The sequence below is a fragment of the Hippoglossus stenolepis genome, chromosome 18, assembly GCF_022539355.2.
Source record: "Hippoglossus stenolepis isolate QCI-W04-F060 chromosome 18, HSTE1.2, whole genome shotgun sequence".
NCBI classification, from domain to species: domain Eukaryota; kingdom Metazoa; phylum Chordata; class Actinopteri; order Pleuronectiformes; family Pleuronectidae; genus Hippoglossus; species Hippoglossus stenolepis.
Window position 1 is genome coordinate 13,243,665 of NC_061500.1, and position 21,080 is coordinate 13,264,744.

At 42.8% G+C, this 21,080-nt stretch overlaps 1 protein-coding gene across 1 annotated transcript in view; it reads left to right on the top strand.

Annotated features, from left to right (window-relative positions):
* The window catches only part of itga1 (integrin, alpha 1), a 54,193-nt gene that overhangs the window by 23,996 nt on the left and 9,117 nt on the right, over positions 1-21,080 (top strand). The window contains exons 4-18 of the mRNA XM_035184180.2: positions 2,898-2,986; positions 4,968-5,082; positions 6,605-6,732; positions 7,437-7,585; positions 8,407-8,557; positions 8,819-8,993; positions 9,663-9,736; positions 12,657-12,804; positions 14,355-14,500; positions 14,606-14,749; positions 14,872-15,123; positions 15,214-15,344; positions 16,666-16,841; positions 16,946-17,100; positions 20,115-20,225. Coding sequence (XP_035040071.1) covers positions 2,898-2,986; positions 4,968-5,082; positions 6,605-6,732; positions 7,437-7,585; positions 8,407-8,557; positions 8,819-8,993; positions 9,663-9,736; positions 12,657-12,804; positions 14,355-14,500; positions 14,606-14,749; positions 14,872-15,123; positions 15,214-15,344; positions 16,666-16,841; positions 16,946-17,100; positions 20,115-20,225 — 2,144 coding nt within the window. The remainder of the gene's footprint in view (positions 1-2,897; positions 2,987-4,967; positions 5,083-6,604; positions 6,733-7,436; positions 7,586-8,406; positions 8,558-8,818; positions 8,994-9,662; positions 9,737-12,656; positions 12,805-14,354; positions 14,501-14,605; positions 14,750-14,871; positions 15,124-15,213; positions 15,345-16,665; positions 16,842-16,945; positions 17,101-20,114; positions 20,226-21,080) is intronic.

The window sequence follows — 21,080 nt, forward strand, 5'->3', positions numbered from 1 at the left end:
AAGTCCTTTATTAGTCTTGCAATGGGGAAATTTGCAATATTACAGCAGCAAAAAGACATCAGCAGAAATAAGTACAAATATAAAAGAAATATAGACAAATATGAATGGAATTAAACTAATATATACAGTGAATATATTATGTGAGAGAATATGTACAGTGAATGAATATATCTGCATGTTGACTCTCAGTTTAGGGATTGTTACTTTTTAATGCAGCTGTTTACACCTCAGGATTATTAAAGAAACAGGAGTAACAGTTCTGCTGGTAATTTATAGGCTTTAAGTGATGATAATGTAGAGGAACGGCCGGAACTGATACTCCTCCACTCACCAGTGCTCTATGAAGTGCCTTGAGATAATGTATGCTATGATAAGGCGCAATACAAATAAAATTGGATCGGTTGAATTGAATTGAACAAGTGGAGTGTACTTCATTTGTTTTTATTTTCCATGAGTTAGACAGACAAAAGCCTAAATCTCCCAATCTTAGATTAAGTCTGGAAAACGTCCACCGGGAATCGATTTAGACTGGCGGCCGGAGCCAGAGCACTCAGCAGACAACTGGGAGTGGTTTCCCTGATGACAACAGCACTGTTGTATCCTGAATTTTAGGTGGAACTAGACATGACTCAGCAACTATGCACTTCAATTGACTGACTCACATTTATCCAGAAACCAATCTTCTTGTGACATTGAAAGTGATGTTTCTTGAGAGCCCCTGGGGAGCGCGAGTCAAACAGTGCAGCCGAGCAGGATGTTGATGTTGAAGAGGTTTGTCAATCAGCTCTGAGGTTAATTTCAATCTGTGCCCACCTACAACGCCCTAGTCTCACGTTACCGAATGCGTCTCCTCACTTTGTTTGCAGCATTGCAGTGCAGGAGGAAAGATGCCAAAACCATAATGAGCAAACGTAAATTTGTGTGGTTACTGCGTTGTAATTTTTAATCACGTTTCCCTCCGACCCTTAAAACTGAAAAGTGATTATGCCACGGATAATTATTGTGTTGAAATGCTGGCAAGATGGTCGAACATCTTTTTTTTATTTTAAACCGTCTGCTAAACATTATTTTGTTCTGTTTATAGTCGGTTTTGGAAAATTGAATTAAGACTGCAGAACAGAAAATTCAGCCTGTAGCCTTACACGATTTAGAGCTCCTGAGTGAGAGTGCATGTTTTCTCAGATACCAACTTAAAATACAGATTTTGCAATCATAAAAATATCAAGCTAGATTGACACTCATTAGAGTGCATACATCCGCCAAGGCACAACAATCCCCTTACGAAACCACATTTAAATTAACTGGATACAGATTTTTATTTGGATCTGCACCAAATTGCACACGCATATAAATCCCTTATGCCAGATTGTTTTCATCAAGAAAAATGTATTATTCTCTGAGAAAACTGTGTCTCACAATGTCAAAGAAAGTCCAAAATTATATCTGGATCCTCACCAAACTTTTATAGATTCTTCCTTGGGCCATGTCCCATTCTCCCAACAAGTTTCACAGTGATCCGTTCAGTACGTACAACCAACCAACACATACAACACCAAACATACAACCAACCAACAAGGTCCAACAGTCCCCCTTTAAAATCAATCAAACTGCACAAAATGTCACACCCAACTCAATTATTTCCTGGGAAATAGGCGAATATGTTAAAGAAAGGGGAAACACATTCCTGGATCTGCCCCCTGATCCAGATCTGCAGATCTTTGTGGTACGCTCTTTAATTGCTTTGTGTAATCTTGCTCACAAACGAACAACTCACAAGGGGTGAAAACATGGAGCGTCGTGGAGGTTATGAAAATAAGAGACACACAAGACAACAATTTTTTTAATGTTTACAGTATGTATCTGAGAGGCATCATCGTTATCAAATAGAATGAATGAATGAAACATCCCTGTAAAAGACAAACATTACAGTTCATATCTGCTCCCTGGTTAAACACTGGTGTGTTTTAGTAAAGGCCACTTTACAAAGTGACATTTGACCTGTATCCTCCTCTGACTTCTCAGAGGTCATTCCAGACCAAGAGGGATTATATGATCAGTGCGATTTGTTCTGATTGTTATCTGGAGTCACAGTCCACTGAGGACAAAGACAGTATTCTCCTCTGCCGCTCCACAAAGCTGCTCTCAGTGCCGCGTGGACACATCATAAGGCTCATCTCACCCATAGTCTGAGATAGTCAAGAAAGAGGTTTCATTTAACTCGCTTAAATGAAACGTGTGTTAGAATAATACAAAGATCGTTTTACTCTTGAAGTCAACGAGAAGTCATCAAAAGCCCAAATATAATGAGGAAGGATACAAGGAGAAGGCAGGAACCTGCGCCCAAACGGAGATGAAGGAGAGACTGCTAACTACGAACAGCTCTGTTGCTTTGTGTGTCTCAAGAAGAGCACATACTGAAGTCATAACTGGCTGCTAACGGAACTCAGAAATGGGTATTCATCAAAACGCACCCATGGGGATTGCTAAAGAGCTCGATTCAACATTTGAGCAGGCAACTGAGTGCGAGAATATGTGGATCCCACAGGAAAAAGAAAAAAGCCAGTCAGATCCAAGGCATTCCCAGGCTGAAGCAATAGTTTGACATAACATGTTAATTTTAGCCACATGTTGTGATTACTTAATGATTCAATTCCTCTGTTTGTCCTCTTTGCCACAAATGGGAGATTTATCAGCTAAACACTTAGTATTGTACTCGATGAGGGACAGTATAACAAACTGTATTTACCCACATGTCAGTGGTTTTTACATGACTGAAAGTAAGAACAGAGAACTGAGCTCCTCTCTTCCTGTGGGAAAACAGAGAAGAGGAATTCACCCAGCTGTTGGTGCTGCTCCCTGTTTGTCTCACTCTGTTTATTCATCCATATTTCTCCTAGAAAACACAACAGTCCCCAACTTACGTGAAGTCAAGGAGAACATGACCATGGGAACCACACTCGTGACCAATCCCAACGGAGGATTTCTGGTAAGGAGGAAGTTGCTCTTTATAGTATATGAAAGCGCTCTGCAGTATATTTTCCATAGCAAACTTAAAAGCATCACTGAACTTTGCATATTTTCTGCAAGAAATGGGGCAGCGAGTGTGCGTTCTCTTGGCCTTTGGGCCGCATGGAAACAGTCCATGTCCCCCAGTGAGGGTTCATGTCCTGGGAATGTAACAGGATACTGTAAATCAAGTGTATAAATGCAGAAATCTATGTAGGCGATGGCGAGGCCCCATAATGTTTCACGGTTATAAATTTCAGTAGAGCTTTATTAGTACATGATTATGAGATTAACACGGTGTCAACATTATAGAAACAAGGCCCACGAGGCCAATAAATACATATTTTTGCAACCTATTGGGAGGAAGAAAATATAACGTTAGACTGTGGGGGCCGATTCTGCACAGCCACAATGTAACTGAAGCCCTAACACCTAATGTGATCAACGTTGGTGTTAATGCAACTCTTCATCACTATATGCCTGTGTTTATACAGGCATATACCTTCCAGAGTTAATACAAAACATATGATGATTCTGATTTCAGCCCAGAGTCACATCAGACTGAGTGAATAATGCATAAAATGTTTTTCTAACAAGACATGTTGACATTATTTGATTGCCATACAGGCTATGTATGTGTTGGAAGTTTGTAGATTTACTTTCTATGTTAAGATGGCGATCTGGGGATACAAATCTCTTTGGTCCAGACTGAATTAGCTAAATATTTACCGAATGGATTGACATTAAATTATGTGCAGACATTCATGGTCCCCAGTGGAGGAATGCTAATGGCTTTTGGTGATCTACTTACTTTTCATCCAAGGCGATGTCCGCATTACTATGTTTTAACTTTAAAACACATTACTGTTGCTATGACTGTGGCTGCTACCCACGCTATGGAGTTTTCGAAGGTCTAAAACTGAGGATGTGGAAACACTGCTGTGCCTTTAATTTGAAAATTCCAGGGCTGCATGGAAGGGCAGAAACTATAGACTGTATATAAAGATGGACGACATGACAGCTTCCCAAAATCGCATTGATGTATGTTCAAGTATTCAAGAGTGAAACGTCATGATTGACACCTGAGACTGACTCACGATTGGTCGAACACGTGTATCGATGGGACCTCATAACTGCAGCTGCCTCCCTCAATGGTGCAGACTCTTGCTCCAAATGTGCAAGATGGCAGCGTTCAATGGCTTAATTTCTGGATAGTGAGAGGAAGTGGAGATGCGTTGACCATCTTTATATACAGTCTATGACTAAAACTGATACGTTTGGAAACAATCAACCACGGTTGCTTACTGATTGGTTCTTCTCACAACTCAACACTTACTTTCCACCTTGTTTTCAGTCCAAGAAAACACATCTGTTGTCTTACTTTTCAAAAACTCTGTTTTAAAATGAAAACTTGGTAGTAAGGATGTAGCCCAAGGCCTCCATGATGGTCACATTTTGTGTTTTTTAGTGAAATATCTAAAAACATGGATATGGACATCCATGATAACCAGAGGTTGGGTCCAAATCCCCTGAATTTTCATGTAACCCTATCATAAGGTCAACATTTTGATTTGTCCAATACCTTGATTCATGGCTGTTCTTGTACAATACCCTTTGTAATGTCAGGGAAGCATTGAGTTTGTGGAGCGTGCAGGGAAATGTGAGGAAATGAGGCTTAAAGATTAATTTTCCAGTTATTGTCTGTAATTTTAAAGCTCTGCTCCCTTACAGGCTCACTCTCTCTGTTCCCCTTTTCTATTTAGAGAAGTTAAGTCTGAGGTATCTCTGGTGGTTTTTAATAGTCTCCATGTTATCCTCAGTTTGAGTAGTTCTTTCCTCTGGGTTTCTGTCTTCAGTAGCCATGCAACGCTTCTCACTCATGACCTCATACTGGTGGAAACCTAACCAGTCACAGAATGAGTCTCAGTGTGTGTGTATGTGTGTGTCTTCTGTCTCCACAGGCGTGTGGTCCTCAGTATGGCTACATGTGCGGGCAGCAGCAGTACATCTCGGGAGTTTGTGCGAATGTCAGCTCTTCCTTCCAGATCCTCAACTCTGTGGCACCGACCGTGCAAGGTACGTCACCAGGCAGCGTAAGACACAGCAGATATCCGCTTAGGACGTGACGGCATCTGCACAAATTGCCCGTCATAGGGATAAGAGATTATAATCTGCTCTAGGCAGTAGTACCGCCCAAGACCCTGACATCAAACTCACCCTCCTTAAATGAAGTGGGAGATTAGGGCATTCTTCTTAATGTAAACTCGTCTGCGACCCCCGTCCCTCGCTCGCCCAGCCTCCCTGCTGCGTTGTATGCCCAAGTTAGGAGACAGTTTATGGGCCTGGGCTCTGTTTCCCGGGAAGGAAACAACGCAGAAAGAATTACAGTAAACAGCCATTCTTTCTTTCTGTTTTTCTTTCAGTATCACTTTCTCTTGCATTCCTTCAAAAAAAAAGAAAAAACGCATATACACATTCTGATTATATAGTTGTTGTAAGAACCCATTAAAATGTCAAGTCTGGGATGTTTTATGATAAACTGATTTTATCCTGAATTAAAGTAAAGTGACGAACTGAGGGCTGAGAAGAGGCAGTACTCTTTAGAGAGTGAGATTTTGTTTTTGCCTTCTTGCGTCAAGTGAAATGTCACTGAGGTCTTATTAGTTCTCTGCATGACTTTTAAAAATCAAATTAAAACCACTGTTCATCAGACTAGATCTCCGGGACTGTTGGACTCTACTCACCACGTGGGTAATACTGAACTTGGGATGACTTGACACTTTGAACCTCATCAATTAAATGAATTACATTAGGATTTTGAATGTCTCATCCCACTGGACAATCTTAAACTTGAAATTTATTTAGTGATGTCTGTGATTAACTCTGACGCTCTCTGTGTATTTGTTCTGTCTGGCTGTGTTTGTTTTTTCCGTCCTCTCTGCTGTACATAGGCCTCTCTTGCAAAAGACCTCTTGATCTCAATTAGAACTAAAGGTTTCACATATGGTTAATGAGAAGAAAATAGCCTATATTTGGCTCCTAATTAGAAGTATATGGGATCGCTGGTAGAGAAATGGAACTTCACTTTTATTTTCTACAATCGGCTTGTCATCTCTTAAGACAACGAATTGTCTCCTTGTTTTGCTTGAATAATTTCCAAAAGGCCTAAAAGGATCCAGTAATTCACAAGAATACAAAGCAACGCTGTAAGGAAAACTATATGTAATCGCATACACATACATAGATAACTTCAGACCCCCCAAGTTGGAAACCACTGCTCTACATTATTAAATTTTGATTTGAAGCTGTAGTGTGTCTGCTGAGGGCAGAGGAAACACTAATTTCACAAGTAAACAGGAAGAGGAAATAATCAAATCTATTTCTGAGGAATTAAATATGTGTTTTTAATCATTTAGTGAGATTAGCATCCACCTTTGGAAAACATACATTATATAAACCTTATGTGTGCATAACGGAAGGCCAGTCTCACCTTTCAGTATGCCTGTAATTTCATACAGAGAAACCAAAAATCAAAGTCACCCTTTAATGAAGTATATATATTTGTATATATATATTGTATTATATGTCTTTGTTCCAGAGTGTGGGAAGGAGCTGGACATCGTGTTGGTTCTGGACGGCTCTAACAGCATCTACCCCTGGACCGGCATCATCGATTTCCTGCAACGCTTAATCGAAAACATTCAGATCGGACCTAAACTCTCACAGGTCAGTTCCATGAATGAAAAAAAATCAATTCCTATTGTCTTAAACATGGGGGATACATTATTAAACCTTGTGTTGTGGAATCAAACGTTGATACATGAATAATTGGATTAGTTTTATAACATTATACTGACATAAAGGATGAATGAAGGAATCTATTATTTAATACCAACTCAATTTTTCGTATTATATTTTAGTGAAAGTCTTAAGTCCCTCCGCTATTGAATTTCCCAGATGTTGCCAGCAGTAAGAATAACTGTGGGATGTCCTTCATGATGCAGGCCTCAGGGACTGAAGACTTAATGGTCTTTCAAGTCATTTTAGCCTCTGTCTTACTCAGTTAAACCTTGAGTTTATTTCTGTCCACTTGTCTTACATCGTTCTGCAAATAGGCGGTTAGTCTTTATTATGATTTCAGTGATCTGGCCTGAAGCTAGCGGAGTTTTCCAGAGGGGAACACTGGAAACTCTTCTCTCTGTGCAGCCAAGTGGTTGTAAGTCACATCTTCCATGGCTGCTGAAGTCCTCTGCCTGCTGCATAAAGCAACTTGTGTCATATAAATCCCACCAGACCCGACCACATCCTCAGCAGACAGTCTGGGAGGGGACAGCCGAGAGGACAGAATTAGAGAGAGAGAAACCCATGAATTTGAAATAGGATCAAATTTACAATAAACAATGTGCGTGTTTGTTTGTGTGTTTTCGAAGGTGGGAATAGTGTCCTACGGGGAGACTGTGACTCACCGTGTCAACCTGAGCCAGTTTGAAAACACTGCTGATCTGCTGGAATTTGTCAAGGAACTTCCTCAGCAGACCGGCTTCAAGACCATGACCTTCCTCGGCATCGATTCCGCCAGGTACTCAACATTTACCTGTAATGCTCATTTGCATTGAAAATGTAAAGAAATCTGAGGGTGTGGCTTTAGAAGGGAGTGAGCCCATCAAACCTCTGACTGAAGTTAGGGGCCCAAGGTGTCATTAGGCGCTACTAGCCTAACACACACAAATCTCAGTCAAGTTGCATTGTGGATAATGTAGGCTCTAGATTTTGCCAAGGAAGAAGAACGCATGGAATAACTAGACCTTCACCCAACAGTCCCCTTAAATTAAATCAAACTGCTCCAAATTGCACACACTCATATCCCTGGGAAATCAGTAAAAAATGTCAAACTACCTATCTCGCAATGTTAAAGACTGTGATAAAAACAACCCAGGATCCGCCCTTTTATCCACACCAACATTTGGTGGGTTCTCTCTTGGCCGGTGTCCCATCCTCCATCAAACCAAACAACCAACAAATCTGATTGGTGGAGGTAAAAGATACAATTTCTGCCAATGCTATATTGATTTTGACAGTTCTTTGTAACCTTCTATTGTGAGACCAACAGCATTATGCGAATGTAATGTCAAATCAACTAACTTGTCTATAAAAAGTGTTGGACTGGTTTTATAAGACAACATGTGGGCCACGAATAAGCTTAAACCAGTACAGATGTAACTTGCATCTTGCAAGCAAGTGTAATAAAACCATGGGCATCTCTGACTCAGGCTTCAACATGTGGTTTAGCGTGTGGTTGTGTGTGTGGATAGGGACAGATGCCTTCATACAAAGAGGATGATGCACCTGGGTGTATATCGAAGGTCTATCGTCTAAATTTTGAAAATTTCTATCACTCAGGAAAGAGGCCTTCATGCCAGAGCGCGGAGCACGACCTGGCGTGAAGAAAGTCATGGTGATCGTCACTGACGGGGAATCACATGACTCCTTTAATCTAGACAAGGTCATGGGAGACTGTGAGGATGACGGCATCGAGAGGTTTGGCATCGCTGTGAGTACAAACCATAGCGATATAAAGTTAAAACACTTTATCGTTTCTGTCAACAAGCCAGTAAATTAACAAAATTGAATATTTAGACAAATACATCTCTTTGACAAGTGACTCCTCCTTGCAACAGATGTATTAAGCAACACCATTAAAGTTAAATCAAGGGAAGGTGTAATGAGAAAATTGTTGGGCCATTTAAATCTTCTGGTCGCAGGCAAACCTTTAGGCGCTGATGTTGTTAAGATACGTTTATTGTGTTTCCAGGTTTTGGGAGACTACAATCGTCAGAACAAAAGTGCAGAAGAAGTGCAGAAGTTCATCAAGGAGATCGAGTCCATCTCCAGTCAGCCGTCACGAGACCACTTCTTCAACGTGTCTGATGAGGTGGCGTTGTTGACCATCGTGGACGCCCTGGGAAGCAAGATCTTTGCCTTGGAAGGTGACAGAAAACACACACAGAACAGTTTTAACCATTCAAAACAAACACCTACCTTAGTCCTCATACAACTGTCAACTTTTTATTAGTTCAACATTTTGGGAAATCCGATTATTCACATATTCACTAAGGTCTTACGACTTTAGTTTGCCAAGAAGTAGTTGCAGGACAAAACTCCCCTTAGAACCAAGTCTGATTTTGTACAGAATTCAATCTATGGACTGTAAAAGTGTTGGCGTTTTCACACCTGAAAGTTTGGACCATGGTCTGAACCAAAGTTCATGTCTTTGTTGCATCGTTGACATTTAATTTCTGGTTTCACATTGTAGTTGAATTGTCATCATCACTTACAGTACATGGGCTGTGTCTACCTATACCTGACGTTGGCTTGTTGTCAATTCAGCTATTGTATTCGCGTATTTTTAAAGGGTCAACGTGCTTTTATCTTTTGCACCGTAGTTACTGTACAGAATGAGAGGGCTCTGTCAATCTTTTCATCAAGCTGAAGGCTCATGGAGAAGTGTATTTCCCACGATGTTGCACTATTTCTTTAAAGTGAAAACTATTTTAATACTCACTTAATCAAAACTAAATCAGTAATGAGACAGTTAAACCGAGACCTTTTCATCATGTCATTTTCTGTGTGGTTCAAATAAACTTTTCCTTCCTCAGCCACCACCAGCAATTTCACCTCCTCCTTTGAGATGGAGATGTCCCAGACTGGATTTAGTGCACATACTTCAAAAGTAAGTCTAAATACATTTATTATGTATGTCAGATGACTACGCAATCACCACATTTGTGATGTAAAACCAGTGAACCAGACTAAATGACCGAAGAGTGTATCATACCTTTAGGACACGGGGGGAGTTTACATGAGTGTGGGCGTTTATTTTTAAAAGGAACTATTCACGATCTGGCACGATGGGTGTTTGCTCAACTAATGAACTCATCCAGACACAATTCGCCGGTCTTATCTGTGGTGCATCGTCAGCCCGTTGGTGATTCACCTCAGTCAGTGGACTTCGCACACAGACTCCTCTCTGTCCTCTCGGCTGCAGACAGCTGCTGTTTTTTGTCTGCATGAGTGTGGGAGACACAAATAAAGACAGGAGGAGATAAAAAAGTCAAACACGAGGCAAGAGCAGCAAGTGAGACGGTGAGGGGAGGTTGAATCAGATGCTTGTTCACTCCAGTTAAAAACAACATGCATGCTTTACCCACTTTACACTGTCTCTTGAATTCATTCATTCGGTATTTCCCATGTCTATTTAAGGACAAACAGGCTGCCTCTCTTATGCCTCTCTTCCTGCTCCTGACTCTTGTTTATCACCTCCTCGATCGACGCATACGTCGTCTCTGCGCCTGCAGGGGCTCATTCAACTGATGCAGTTTGACTAACCGTCCGTGTTATGTCCTGTGTGACCCCTCCTCTTCCTTTCACATAACTCTGTTTCCTGTGATTGATGGATGTTGTTATGAGGACAGCCCTGGCCAGGGGAATCCTGATTTTGTGTTGTCCGTTCTCATGTCTGTCCCGTTTCTTTAGATGTGACATGACATTTTTGTTGGACTCGAGGATAAACTGATTTGACTTTCTCTGTGTAAGGTAAATGTCGTGCGGAATGGTGGTACAGTGGTTAGCACCGTCACCTCAAATAGGTTCCTGGTTTGAATCCTGATTCAGGTCTTTCTGTGTGGATTTCTCCCGGTGTCTGTGTTGATTATCTCCGGGTACTCCGGCCTCCTCCCACAATCTAATCTAAAGACGCATAGATTGGGGTTTGGTTGAATGGAGACTGTTGAATGGGTGTTTGTCTCTTTAAGTTGGCCCCAAGATGGGCTGGGATTGTCTCCGGCCCCCATGATAATGATTGATTATCGGTCACAGTGACCTCACTAAACATGCTTTTGTCCATAACTCAAGAATTCATTATGACACCCAAATGTATAATGGGCGATGAAGTGATGACATTATGTCCAAAAGGTCAAAGGTCAACTTAACTGTGACCTCATAATGTTCAGCTAAAGCACTTTTCTGGACATAACTCAGGAACAGGAGGGGGAGATTGTGACCATATTTCCCAAACTCAACTTTTGACTCTCATCTTTGGCGCCAGCCTGGAAACTGCATGTGCAGATGGTTATTGACCATTTTCAGTATAGTCACATTTAACGCTCTCTCACAACGCTACTATACAAAGCTCTTCTATCACGCATCATTCACAGCCGTCAGAGGCAATTTTGAATTTGAGTGTCTTGCCCAAAGCGGACTGGAGAAGCCGGGAATCGAACTACTGACTTACTGGCTAGTGTACGACCCACTCTGACTCCTGAATCACAGCCTCACTGATCTTCTATGCTGCTGGGTTGAAGATGTGTGTGAAGCATCCATGTTTAAGAATAGTTAGCAGAATCTGCTTTGATTGCCAAGCACAGTGAATGGACTCCATTCATATGTATATTTTATGCTGTTAACAGCTCGAAGCACTTTACTGTGTATGAGTCGATCATAAATACATTCACATATTAATGACATCAGGAGCAGGACAGAGGTTCAGTTCAAGGACACTTCAAAACTTTCTGGAGGAGATGGAGATCAAACCAGGAACCTTCTGATCACTAGACGCCTAGGACGTTTTTCCTCCTGAGCTGTGAAACCCAAACAAAAATTCTGACAAACAATGAAGTTACACACTAGTACAGTGGACATGCACCAGAACAATAACAACAATGCTTAACAACTTCAAAGTTTAAAGTCAACTGTATTTTATATATCCTTTATATCCCAAATCCAAAATGTACCTCAATGTGTCAAGGTAATAGTTCATCCTCGATCTATAGACCATTGACTCTGATTAGGAAAAAAATCCCATTAATGGTCAATATATAAAAAAAATGTAATTGTATATATCAATCTAATTAATGAATAGATTCCAATCCACATTTAGCTCCTGTTTTTAATTAATTAGACTTATAGTCCACCTTCTTCACTTCCTCTCTCTGGATGACAAACAGGACAGGGGGGCCTCCTGTTCCTCTGGTACTCCACCACCAGCTTGTTGGTTTTGCTAATGTTGAGCTTCAGGGGATTGTTGCTGCACCATGTGACGAAGCTCTCTATCAGTCCTCTCTTCTCCTCTGTGAGAATAGTTTAACACAAGGCTGAGGCGTTACAGCAGTTCACTGGGTTCAAATCCAGCCCAGGAACTTTCAGGAACTCTGCCCTGCCCGTCCTGTCAATCTCTTCTGTCGCTGTCACATACAGAAATGTCAAAAAGAAAAGAAATCTCTGTATCTGGAGGTTAAACACTAGAATATCCTATCCTGTCAATAGAGTCATAACCAGTAGGACATGTGTAGGGAGGTGATGGGGGATGCCATCTTCTTTTAACCAAAATTACGGGACCATCTGGACAGTCCCTCCTGGTAATAATTAACAAGTAGTCCACTGGTGACAACTTGATGAGTATATTGGCAGAGGAATACATCTGGGAGGTGGTAACTTTAGTCAGATTTTTCTTATTCTGCTATATTTGTTATTATTTATTTACTTTTGTCTAAATTGATATCCTGTAACATACTGTATATGTCCAATTAAGGAACCAATCTTTTGGTAAATCAAACATCAGGAAATAGTGAATAATGCTCCATTGTGTCCTGTAGGAAGGTGTGTTACTGGGAGCAGTGGGAGCGTACGACTGGAACGGGACGGTGGTGATGCACACCGCCGGAGAAACTATCATTCCAGGGAAGACACAGTTTTACGACCCAAAGACGGAGGCCGGATATGAAGGCCTGGCCGGGTACCTCGGTGAGTCGACCGATCATATCTCAAAGGCCTCGAAAACACATTCTGAAGCTGTTACACAATCTTAACGAAGACAAAATCGTCAAAGTTAATTGATTACATATGAAGACATTATATTACACTATCTAATGATCCAGGTCTGTATTTATTCTCATTTTTATCTGTTATACATAGTTACTATATATTATTATTATTATTTTCATTTTGCACAATCATTCCTTTAAAGAAATCAGTGAAAAATCGATGACTTACCTTAAGATAATCTGCCTCAAAAGTTACAATGCGACAAGTAAAAAAAAAAAAAGCTCAGGTCATGTGATTGAAAGGTCAGCACTTAGCATCCGGCACAGACGTGAAAACATGACTAACACATGTAACTACTGTTCTGTGAATTATTGACGGACGTTAAAAGAAGGTTTCTAACAGAGTCAGGGGTGTGTCTCTAGTTATTAATATTTAATGTTAATGCAAAGTATCATTAAGGGTTTAGACTAAGTGAGGAAAAATCACTGGACACTGGAAACAGAGAACACACAGTGTGGAGCACTTTTGATAATGTCATTGGGTTGTCAGTCCGTCCCACACTTGTGAACACAATATCTCAAGAACGCTTTGAGACAGTTTCTTCAAATTTGGTACAAACGTTCAGTTGGACTCAAGGATGAACTGATTCGATTTTGGTGGTCAAAGGTCGAAGGTCACTGTGACTTCATAAAACCTTGTGAATGTGTTTTATAAAGAACGCCTCGAGAAAATCGTTTCAAATTTGGCATAACCATACGCATAGATGTAGTGATTAGATTTGTGTGGTAAAAGGTCAAGGTCAACACCTCTACCTGACCTGTGTGTGTGTGTGTGTGTGTGTGTGTGTGTGTGTGTGTGTGTGTGTGTGTGTGTGTGTGTGTGTGTGTGTGTGTGTGTGTGTGTGTGTGTGTGTTAATGCACAGAGCAACAGAAGCACCTTTCACCAGATTAACTGACATTTTTCCGCTGCAGAATAAATTTGGACTCTCTCTTGCGCGGAGGATTGAGATATGTAATTTGTCAAACTCTGACAGCAGATGCTTCCCGCTGTGTGTCACATAAATAATACGCACAGGCTCTTCTCTCTCCGTCCTGCTGCCTTTTATGGCCCGTGGAGCAACCGCAGCATCTTAATGTCAACTTATTTAATCAACATGTCATTGCAGCAGCACTGGTAGGTCCAGGCTCGCGTACTGTAAACTCAGCTGTTGGCATGTGCTCATACCTAATGGTCCGACTGCAGCCTTTGCATACATAGCCGTTGTGCACTTGTCTGATCTGTGAGTGGGAGTGCGCGCAGGCTCGTGTGATTTCCTGCCAGCCTCCAGTTGAGTTTTATAGCTTCAATGACACAGTCGGACGTAAACAACTGGCGGAAGAAAACAGGCTCTAAAAATATCCCACAAAGACAAACAAGTGTGTTTTCCACATGACATCATTAGGTACAAATAACCAAATGACATGTCCCTGATGACGCCTGTTTGTGTGTGCATTAACACAATATGTGCTTGTGTATGCGTTCTCTGCAGGCTACGATGTTCAGTCTGCATCCACCCCTGATGGAGAGTTGTACATCACGGGTGCACCGCGGTACAACCACACAGGCCGGGTGGTTATCTATCGTCTCAATGAGAAGAAACAGATCGTCATCACGCAGATAATAAAAGGAGAACAGGTGAGAGGATTTCAGTTTGTCGTCTGGGCTCGCATCGTCTTCCTTAAATCTGTATTAATACAATTTAAAGATGATAAGATAAGAAAAAACGACTCCTCTGTTCAGATTGGTTCCTACTTCGGCAGCGTCCTACAGACTTTGGATGTGGATGGGGACTCGTACACAGATCTCCTCTTGATCGGCGCGCCGATGTTCATGGGTTCAGAAAGAGACGAGCAGGGTCAAGTCTACGTTTACAAAGCCAGCCAGGTACAGGAGAATGAAAATGAGGTTCACTCGTGTCTTTGGTTGAAACTTGTTGAGGTCGCGAGGATGCACCCACTGATCGTCTCTCCTCGTGTTCCTGTGTTTTTTCTTTGCTCTTTAACCAGGACGGCCAGTTTAAGCACGAGTTCACTTTAAAGCCTGTCAATCAGTCCTGTTGCACCGCCCACACCGCCACCTGCACTAATAAAAACGAACCGTGTGGCGCCCGCTTTGGCACAGCCATCGCCGCCGTGTCCGATCTCAACCTGGACGGATTTAACGACGTGGCGATCGGTGCACCTTTTGAGAACGACCACAGAGGAGCCGTCTACATCTATCATGGAGATAAGACGTCACTGAAGGAGAAGTTTGTGCAGGTGAGAACCATTTCTGTGCCACTTCTGGAAGATTTTGTAACTATTCACGTAGATTAAAACACTTTCAACGGTTCTGTGGTGTCTCCTCAGCGGATCCCTGCAGGTGGGGACGGCGAAAAGGTGAAATTCTTCGGTCAGTCCATACATGGAGTCATGGATCTAAATGGAGATGGGATCACTGATGTCACCATAGGAGGTCTAGGAGGGGCTTCGCTGTTTTGGTGAGATGTGGCCCATCCTCAGATATAAACATTCACTCAACCACACATTCCACTTCAATCGCTACCAGCAGCGGTGCTCATATCCCGGGGACATCGCCCAACACGTCTGCTTCGCATTGTCTTCTTCGAGTTTAGACAGCTGTGCGTGTCCCACTGGGCTTGTAGGACAGAGACCAACAACTTCCTAATGATCTCTCTGTTAGAAAACCCCTGGTTCACTGTTGGAGACCGGCCTAAACAGACTTCCACCCACCAAAAGTTTTGAAACATCAGCCCACACCATGATTTAACTTCCCAGGCAGACCTTCTCCCACAGTTTCTACTGGCAGAGGCTCAACTGGGCTGTGTGAAAACTCCATCTCCCAAGTGGCTTCGAGTTTAAATAGGATTTGGCAGCAGTTCCTCTTGGACCGAGGCTCAACGGTTGGTTGGAGAGAGAGAGTTGAGGCCAAGTTTATTACTCAGTGTGCATCCGTTCCTTGTTCTGTCCTGAACAAGAAACACACACACACACACACACACACACACACACACACACACACACACACACACACACACACACACACACAGGCATATGGCTTAGTGCCTATGTTGTTAGAAGGTGGAGCTAATTTTACTGCTGTATATAGCTTTTACTTTTGTACAGTGTTTCCCAACCTGATGTCCAGGCCCCCTCCCAAGATTGGCGAGATAAATCTGAAGGGTTTTGAGATGGTTAATCAGGAAAGAACAAAATATATTCTGTACAAATGTATATGGATTTTCTCTTTGCTCAACTCAGTACGCAGAACCCTGAACTGGAGAGTCAGTTGCCGTTGTCGTGGACACGCCCAAACACTGGGTGGCGTCACGAGCCAGGTTCGACCCATGAATGTAGATTTTTGTATACATTCGGTAATAGATTTGATTTTAAAACCTGCATTGACATAGTTCATCAAAGAACAGTCCTAGAATAGTTCTAGTCCACAACAGTTCACAGCTCAAAAAACACATTTAAGTGCAGTATCACTTCAATATTTAAGATATTGCATGTCCAAATCTCAACAAATTCGACACTGCACTTCTTTGGGCCGTTCACAACACACATGCTAAGTGTGAAGCCGAGAAGACGGTACGAGTCATAGTCAGACAGACGATTGAATTTCTGGAATTAGTGGATATAGATATAAAGAAATTGAAGCATAAAGTAGCTGAAAAACTAGAAATAAGCAAAGTGCAAGCACCTGAACACTGTACTGATGCGCGGTAGTTTTGTAAATGCACTCAGTCTACTTTTGTACACTGTTTTCTAGAAGTTGCTTTGCTTGTTTCATTTCTCCAGGTCCAGAGATGTTGCCGAACTCCGCGCCAACATGACTTTTGACCCCGCCAAAATAAACCTGCAGCAGTCTCAGTACCAGTGTGAGGTCGGCGGACGCAAAACTGTGTGCGTCTCGACTGAGGTGTGTTTCGTCTACAGTGTCAAATCCGACAAGCATAGCTCCGTCTCAGCCACAGGTGAGCCGTACAACGTCCTGTGTTGATAATACTGTCACTAAACATATTTATCTGCCTCCTCACTTCTCATCACTGCATGTTTACTTATCTGTTGTACGGTGCAGAGATCGTCTACAGTCTGACTCTGGATGCTCTGCGGGCCAAAGCCAGGGCGTCGTTTAGTAACCCGGACGATAAAAAAAACGATCGTGGGATCTCCAGGAACTTCTCCATCAAAGACAGAGAGAGAAAGTGCGTCCAGGAGACCTTCATGATGTCGGCAAGTACTCTGATCTTTACGTACACGTGGAATCACTTATGGTTTCTTATCTGAATTAAATCAACCCCCAAAACTACATGTTTTAGCCCCAGATCCACAAGACGCAGTATTCAAAACAGCTTGATTCCTTTGATTTTTGTGACGTTCATTCACAGAGGTCGAATTCTTGTCCTGTTTTGGCGATGTAAGCGACGTTTTGAGAACAAAGCTGTGAGGAGTCTTATGCAGAGTAGGAAGATTCTGGTCATAACATGAAACAGACCCTGTCTTGATCAAAGCATGCCGAGTGCAGAGCAGTGCTGCTGCGAGTGATAAATCATCGGCATGCACGGACGGAGGGGTGGAGAGATGGGGAGAGAATGAGAGAACGCAAAGAATGAACAAGTGAAAAAGAGAAGGACAGTGAATGAGGTGTCTGGAGGATGTGACAAAGTGACTTTCCAGGTCAAGGGAAGTTTCTACAAGCGGTCCAACAAGCACATCACAGATCGTTAATCTCTAGAAACAGATTCTACATGTGAATATACAGAAAGTGTCGGCGGGGGACAAGATTTTGGGCCCAGAAGTGGTTTCTCGTTTGGCCGGCTAAAGCCTCCTTTGAGCAGGCTTTAGTTGCCCGCAGGTAAACTACTCGTGTGGAGAGCAAGAGAGGGCAGAACACATTGACCGAAATTCATCAGCTTTATTTACTTGCAGATAGCTGTTAATAGAAGTGAGCCAAAATCTCGTCTGGACCTTAAACACTTACAAGAAGTATCACTGTTTGTGTGAAAGAAAGAAACTAGTCGGACGTCGAATGGAAGAGGGAGTCTTGTTCCTGATATCCGCTGTTCACACTGGAAGCTCCAAAATTTGCAGTTGCCCACTGAGGCTAATTTGTCGTCAGACGATAGTCGATAGGCTCCGAGGTTGAACGCAGCTCAAACCCTCAGACGTCACCGCTCCACCACCGACTGTAAACCTAAGCAGTGACATTTAGAAGCATGTGTACGAAATCTCTCATTCCAGCCGTTCACTGCAGCAGTGGATTTTTCTGATTAGCTGCCTGCAGGCGAGAGACAGAGGAACTAATCAGTGGAAACAGCTGTTGCAGTTGTGTGTGTGTGTGTGTGTGTGTGTGTGTGTGTGTGTGTGTGTGTGTGTGCATGAATACCTGCTCTGTTCTAGTTTGCTAGTTGTGCACAAACTTCCCACACAGGCCATCAGGGGTCAGAAAACTTGTACCAGACACAACCGGCACCACACCTGGTGGAGCAGATCCAAACCAGAACAGATCTCCGATTTGACAGAAGCACGTGGATCATGAATGAATCCACGTTAAACAAAAGTGTTGTTCGTACTTCATGTGCTGTGTGTTTGTGTTAAGTGCACACCACACTGCATCCTGCCCCAAACCAGTTAGGAAAACCTCAGATTAAAAATAAATCCACTCATAGCTGCTGCATTCAGAACTTCCATTGCCTGGTCCATGTCTGTATAAAAGACAACCTCAGTTCCTCACTTGGAGCAAAAGCATTGATGCACTGTGTTCAGCGCATGTAGATAGTGGGCAAACATGTGTGAATAGAAACTTAATGAAATTCACTGGCTAAATGGAGGAAAAAAATCAATAACCACCACAGCAGCTGCCTGTCGGCCACAGTGAAGCCCTCTGCAAGTGGCAGCTATTAAAAGCAGGTTATATACAAGATGATCACTATTACATGTTTCAGGAAACAGGCACAGACTGTTCTTAAGTGACTGGAAATACAGCCTCATGTTGCCCTGCTCTTTCTCTGAGTCCTTTTGGGTTCACTCAAAAATTTGGCACAGGCTCAGAAAGAGCCATACTTATGCCTTACAGTGCGTGTACAGTACTCGCTGGAATGTGAAGCAGCTCTTTCAAATGTCGTCTTCATGTTTCAAAAGAAGAAGGCGGTGCACGCTCACAGGTTGTTTCGGTTACCCTGTTTGATTTCGACCTCTCTGTAGCCACGTGAGCGGCATCGCTCCAGGGGATGGAAAACCTCTGACGGTCAACTCACCGCTCAGGTCTGCGCTGGAACATCTCGGCAACTGCTGGACAGATTGTGACATAACTCAGTGCAGGCGTTCATGGTGCACAGAGGATGAATCATAATGACTTTGGTGATCCCGCCCCAGGCTAAAATTCTTTGATTTATGACCAAATGCCTGCAAACGAAAAACAGTCCCATCTCTCTGTAACCCTAACCCTAAACCTTCTGCTCTCAGATATGCACTCAAATCTAGACAGTTTCCTGAAATGTTCCAGAGGGCCTGTATGTAACATTTCCTGCCAGCCCCCCTGGTAAAATGTCCGTAAAATGTCTATATATATATGAGTGTGAGAATACAGCAGGACAATGTCCGGAGAATTCAAAGTGTCCAAGGGGGTGTGTTGATGACATTTTCTAACAAGCAAAGGATGCAAAACTGGAAGAATACAAATATCATAAACGTAGAATATGTCAGTTTGGAAAAACAAGAATATTCTTGGGTGATATTTGGCGATTGAGGCCGACACTGGTGTCTGGTCCTGCCTCTTGCATGATGTGCCACCTCTCACCTGAATGTTCCAGACATTTTACTCTTAGCGCTGTCAGTTTTTCCAAAATTCATGTTTGAAAGAAATTAAACATGACACGCAGTTCGTTTAAATGTATCTTGTGTCAACCCCCGTCTACGGGATAGGACACACAATACGTCCACGTGCCATTTCTCAAATGCTGTGACGTGATTGTTCCTTTCATTACGGTTTGTTAGCGTCTTGCATTTTCGTAGCAAAACATTGTAACGTTACTGACTGATAGGTCAAGAGGGCAAGAGCAAGAATGCCCTCTGCTGGATCACAAGGCAAACTACTTCAGCCAGGCTTATGGGATGTATATTTTGAATTCAAACAGGTCACTAAAGTTCAAATGAGAAGTAGATTTTTATTCGTTGATTTATTCCTCATCCTCCCTCGTCTTTTCTCTCCCTCTTGTTGCGCTCCACCTGTCTCTTCTCCTCAACAGGCCCGGCTGGATTTCCGTGACCCGCTCATGGTGTCTTTGCAGTTTGGACTAGCTGAGGAAGACAAGGGCCCCGTCCTGGATGAGAGCCTGCCCAGATCCGTCAATAAGACAGTAAGACCACTTAGAAGAGCCCTGTTACAACCGCCAGATTAAAGTAAGCAGAAGATTTTAGTAACATGACAGGAAGGATTAGAACCTCGTCTCAAACATCCTCCATCTGTCTCCATCTTTATAATCCAAGAGAAGTGGGCTGTTCTCGCCTGGCTCCGACCTCACTGCTGTTACAGCACATTAGCATCTGCAACAGCTGACTGCCATCCCTCCAGTCTGCACTCGTTTCCCAACACTGCCAGTCAGAGTAACCTTCCCACACTCCCACATGCATATTTGCTCCAACGCGAGGTTTTCCAGATAATTGTTGCAATGAGTGACGTGTCCAGATAAGGGGGTGAAAGAACACAGCGGTGGCAACACTAACAGCTCCCGTCACGTCTAAAACACAGGAGGATATGTGATGTGTTTATACGCCCGCAACACATCCTGACTCCCTCGGGGTCAGAACCTGTCACGCTGCGAGGAAGTGTTGGTGAGAGGGGACACACACACACACACACACATGCACGCACACACACACTCACAGAGTGAGAGAGAAAGGGGAAGTCATCAAAAGGAAGCTGTAGTTTTTCTTTTGATATTGTGCTGCAGTCGATTCCCCCGTGCTTCCTCTGGAGAGTAGACACTGTTGATGTTGAACAGTCCAGTGGGAGCGCACTGAGAATGGGAAAAAATATCACTGTGACCCTCACACACTCTGGGGGGAAAAGCAAAGGAAATTAGGGTCATTTGAATGCACCCTTTTTTTTTACTCAGGGATACAAACAAACACACAGCAACAGCAGCCTGTTTAGATTCTCATGTCTCCTCTGGTTTCTCTGGAGGAGCTTCTGGAGCCTAGAAGCTGCTTTC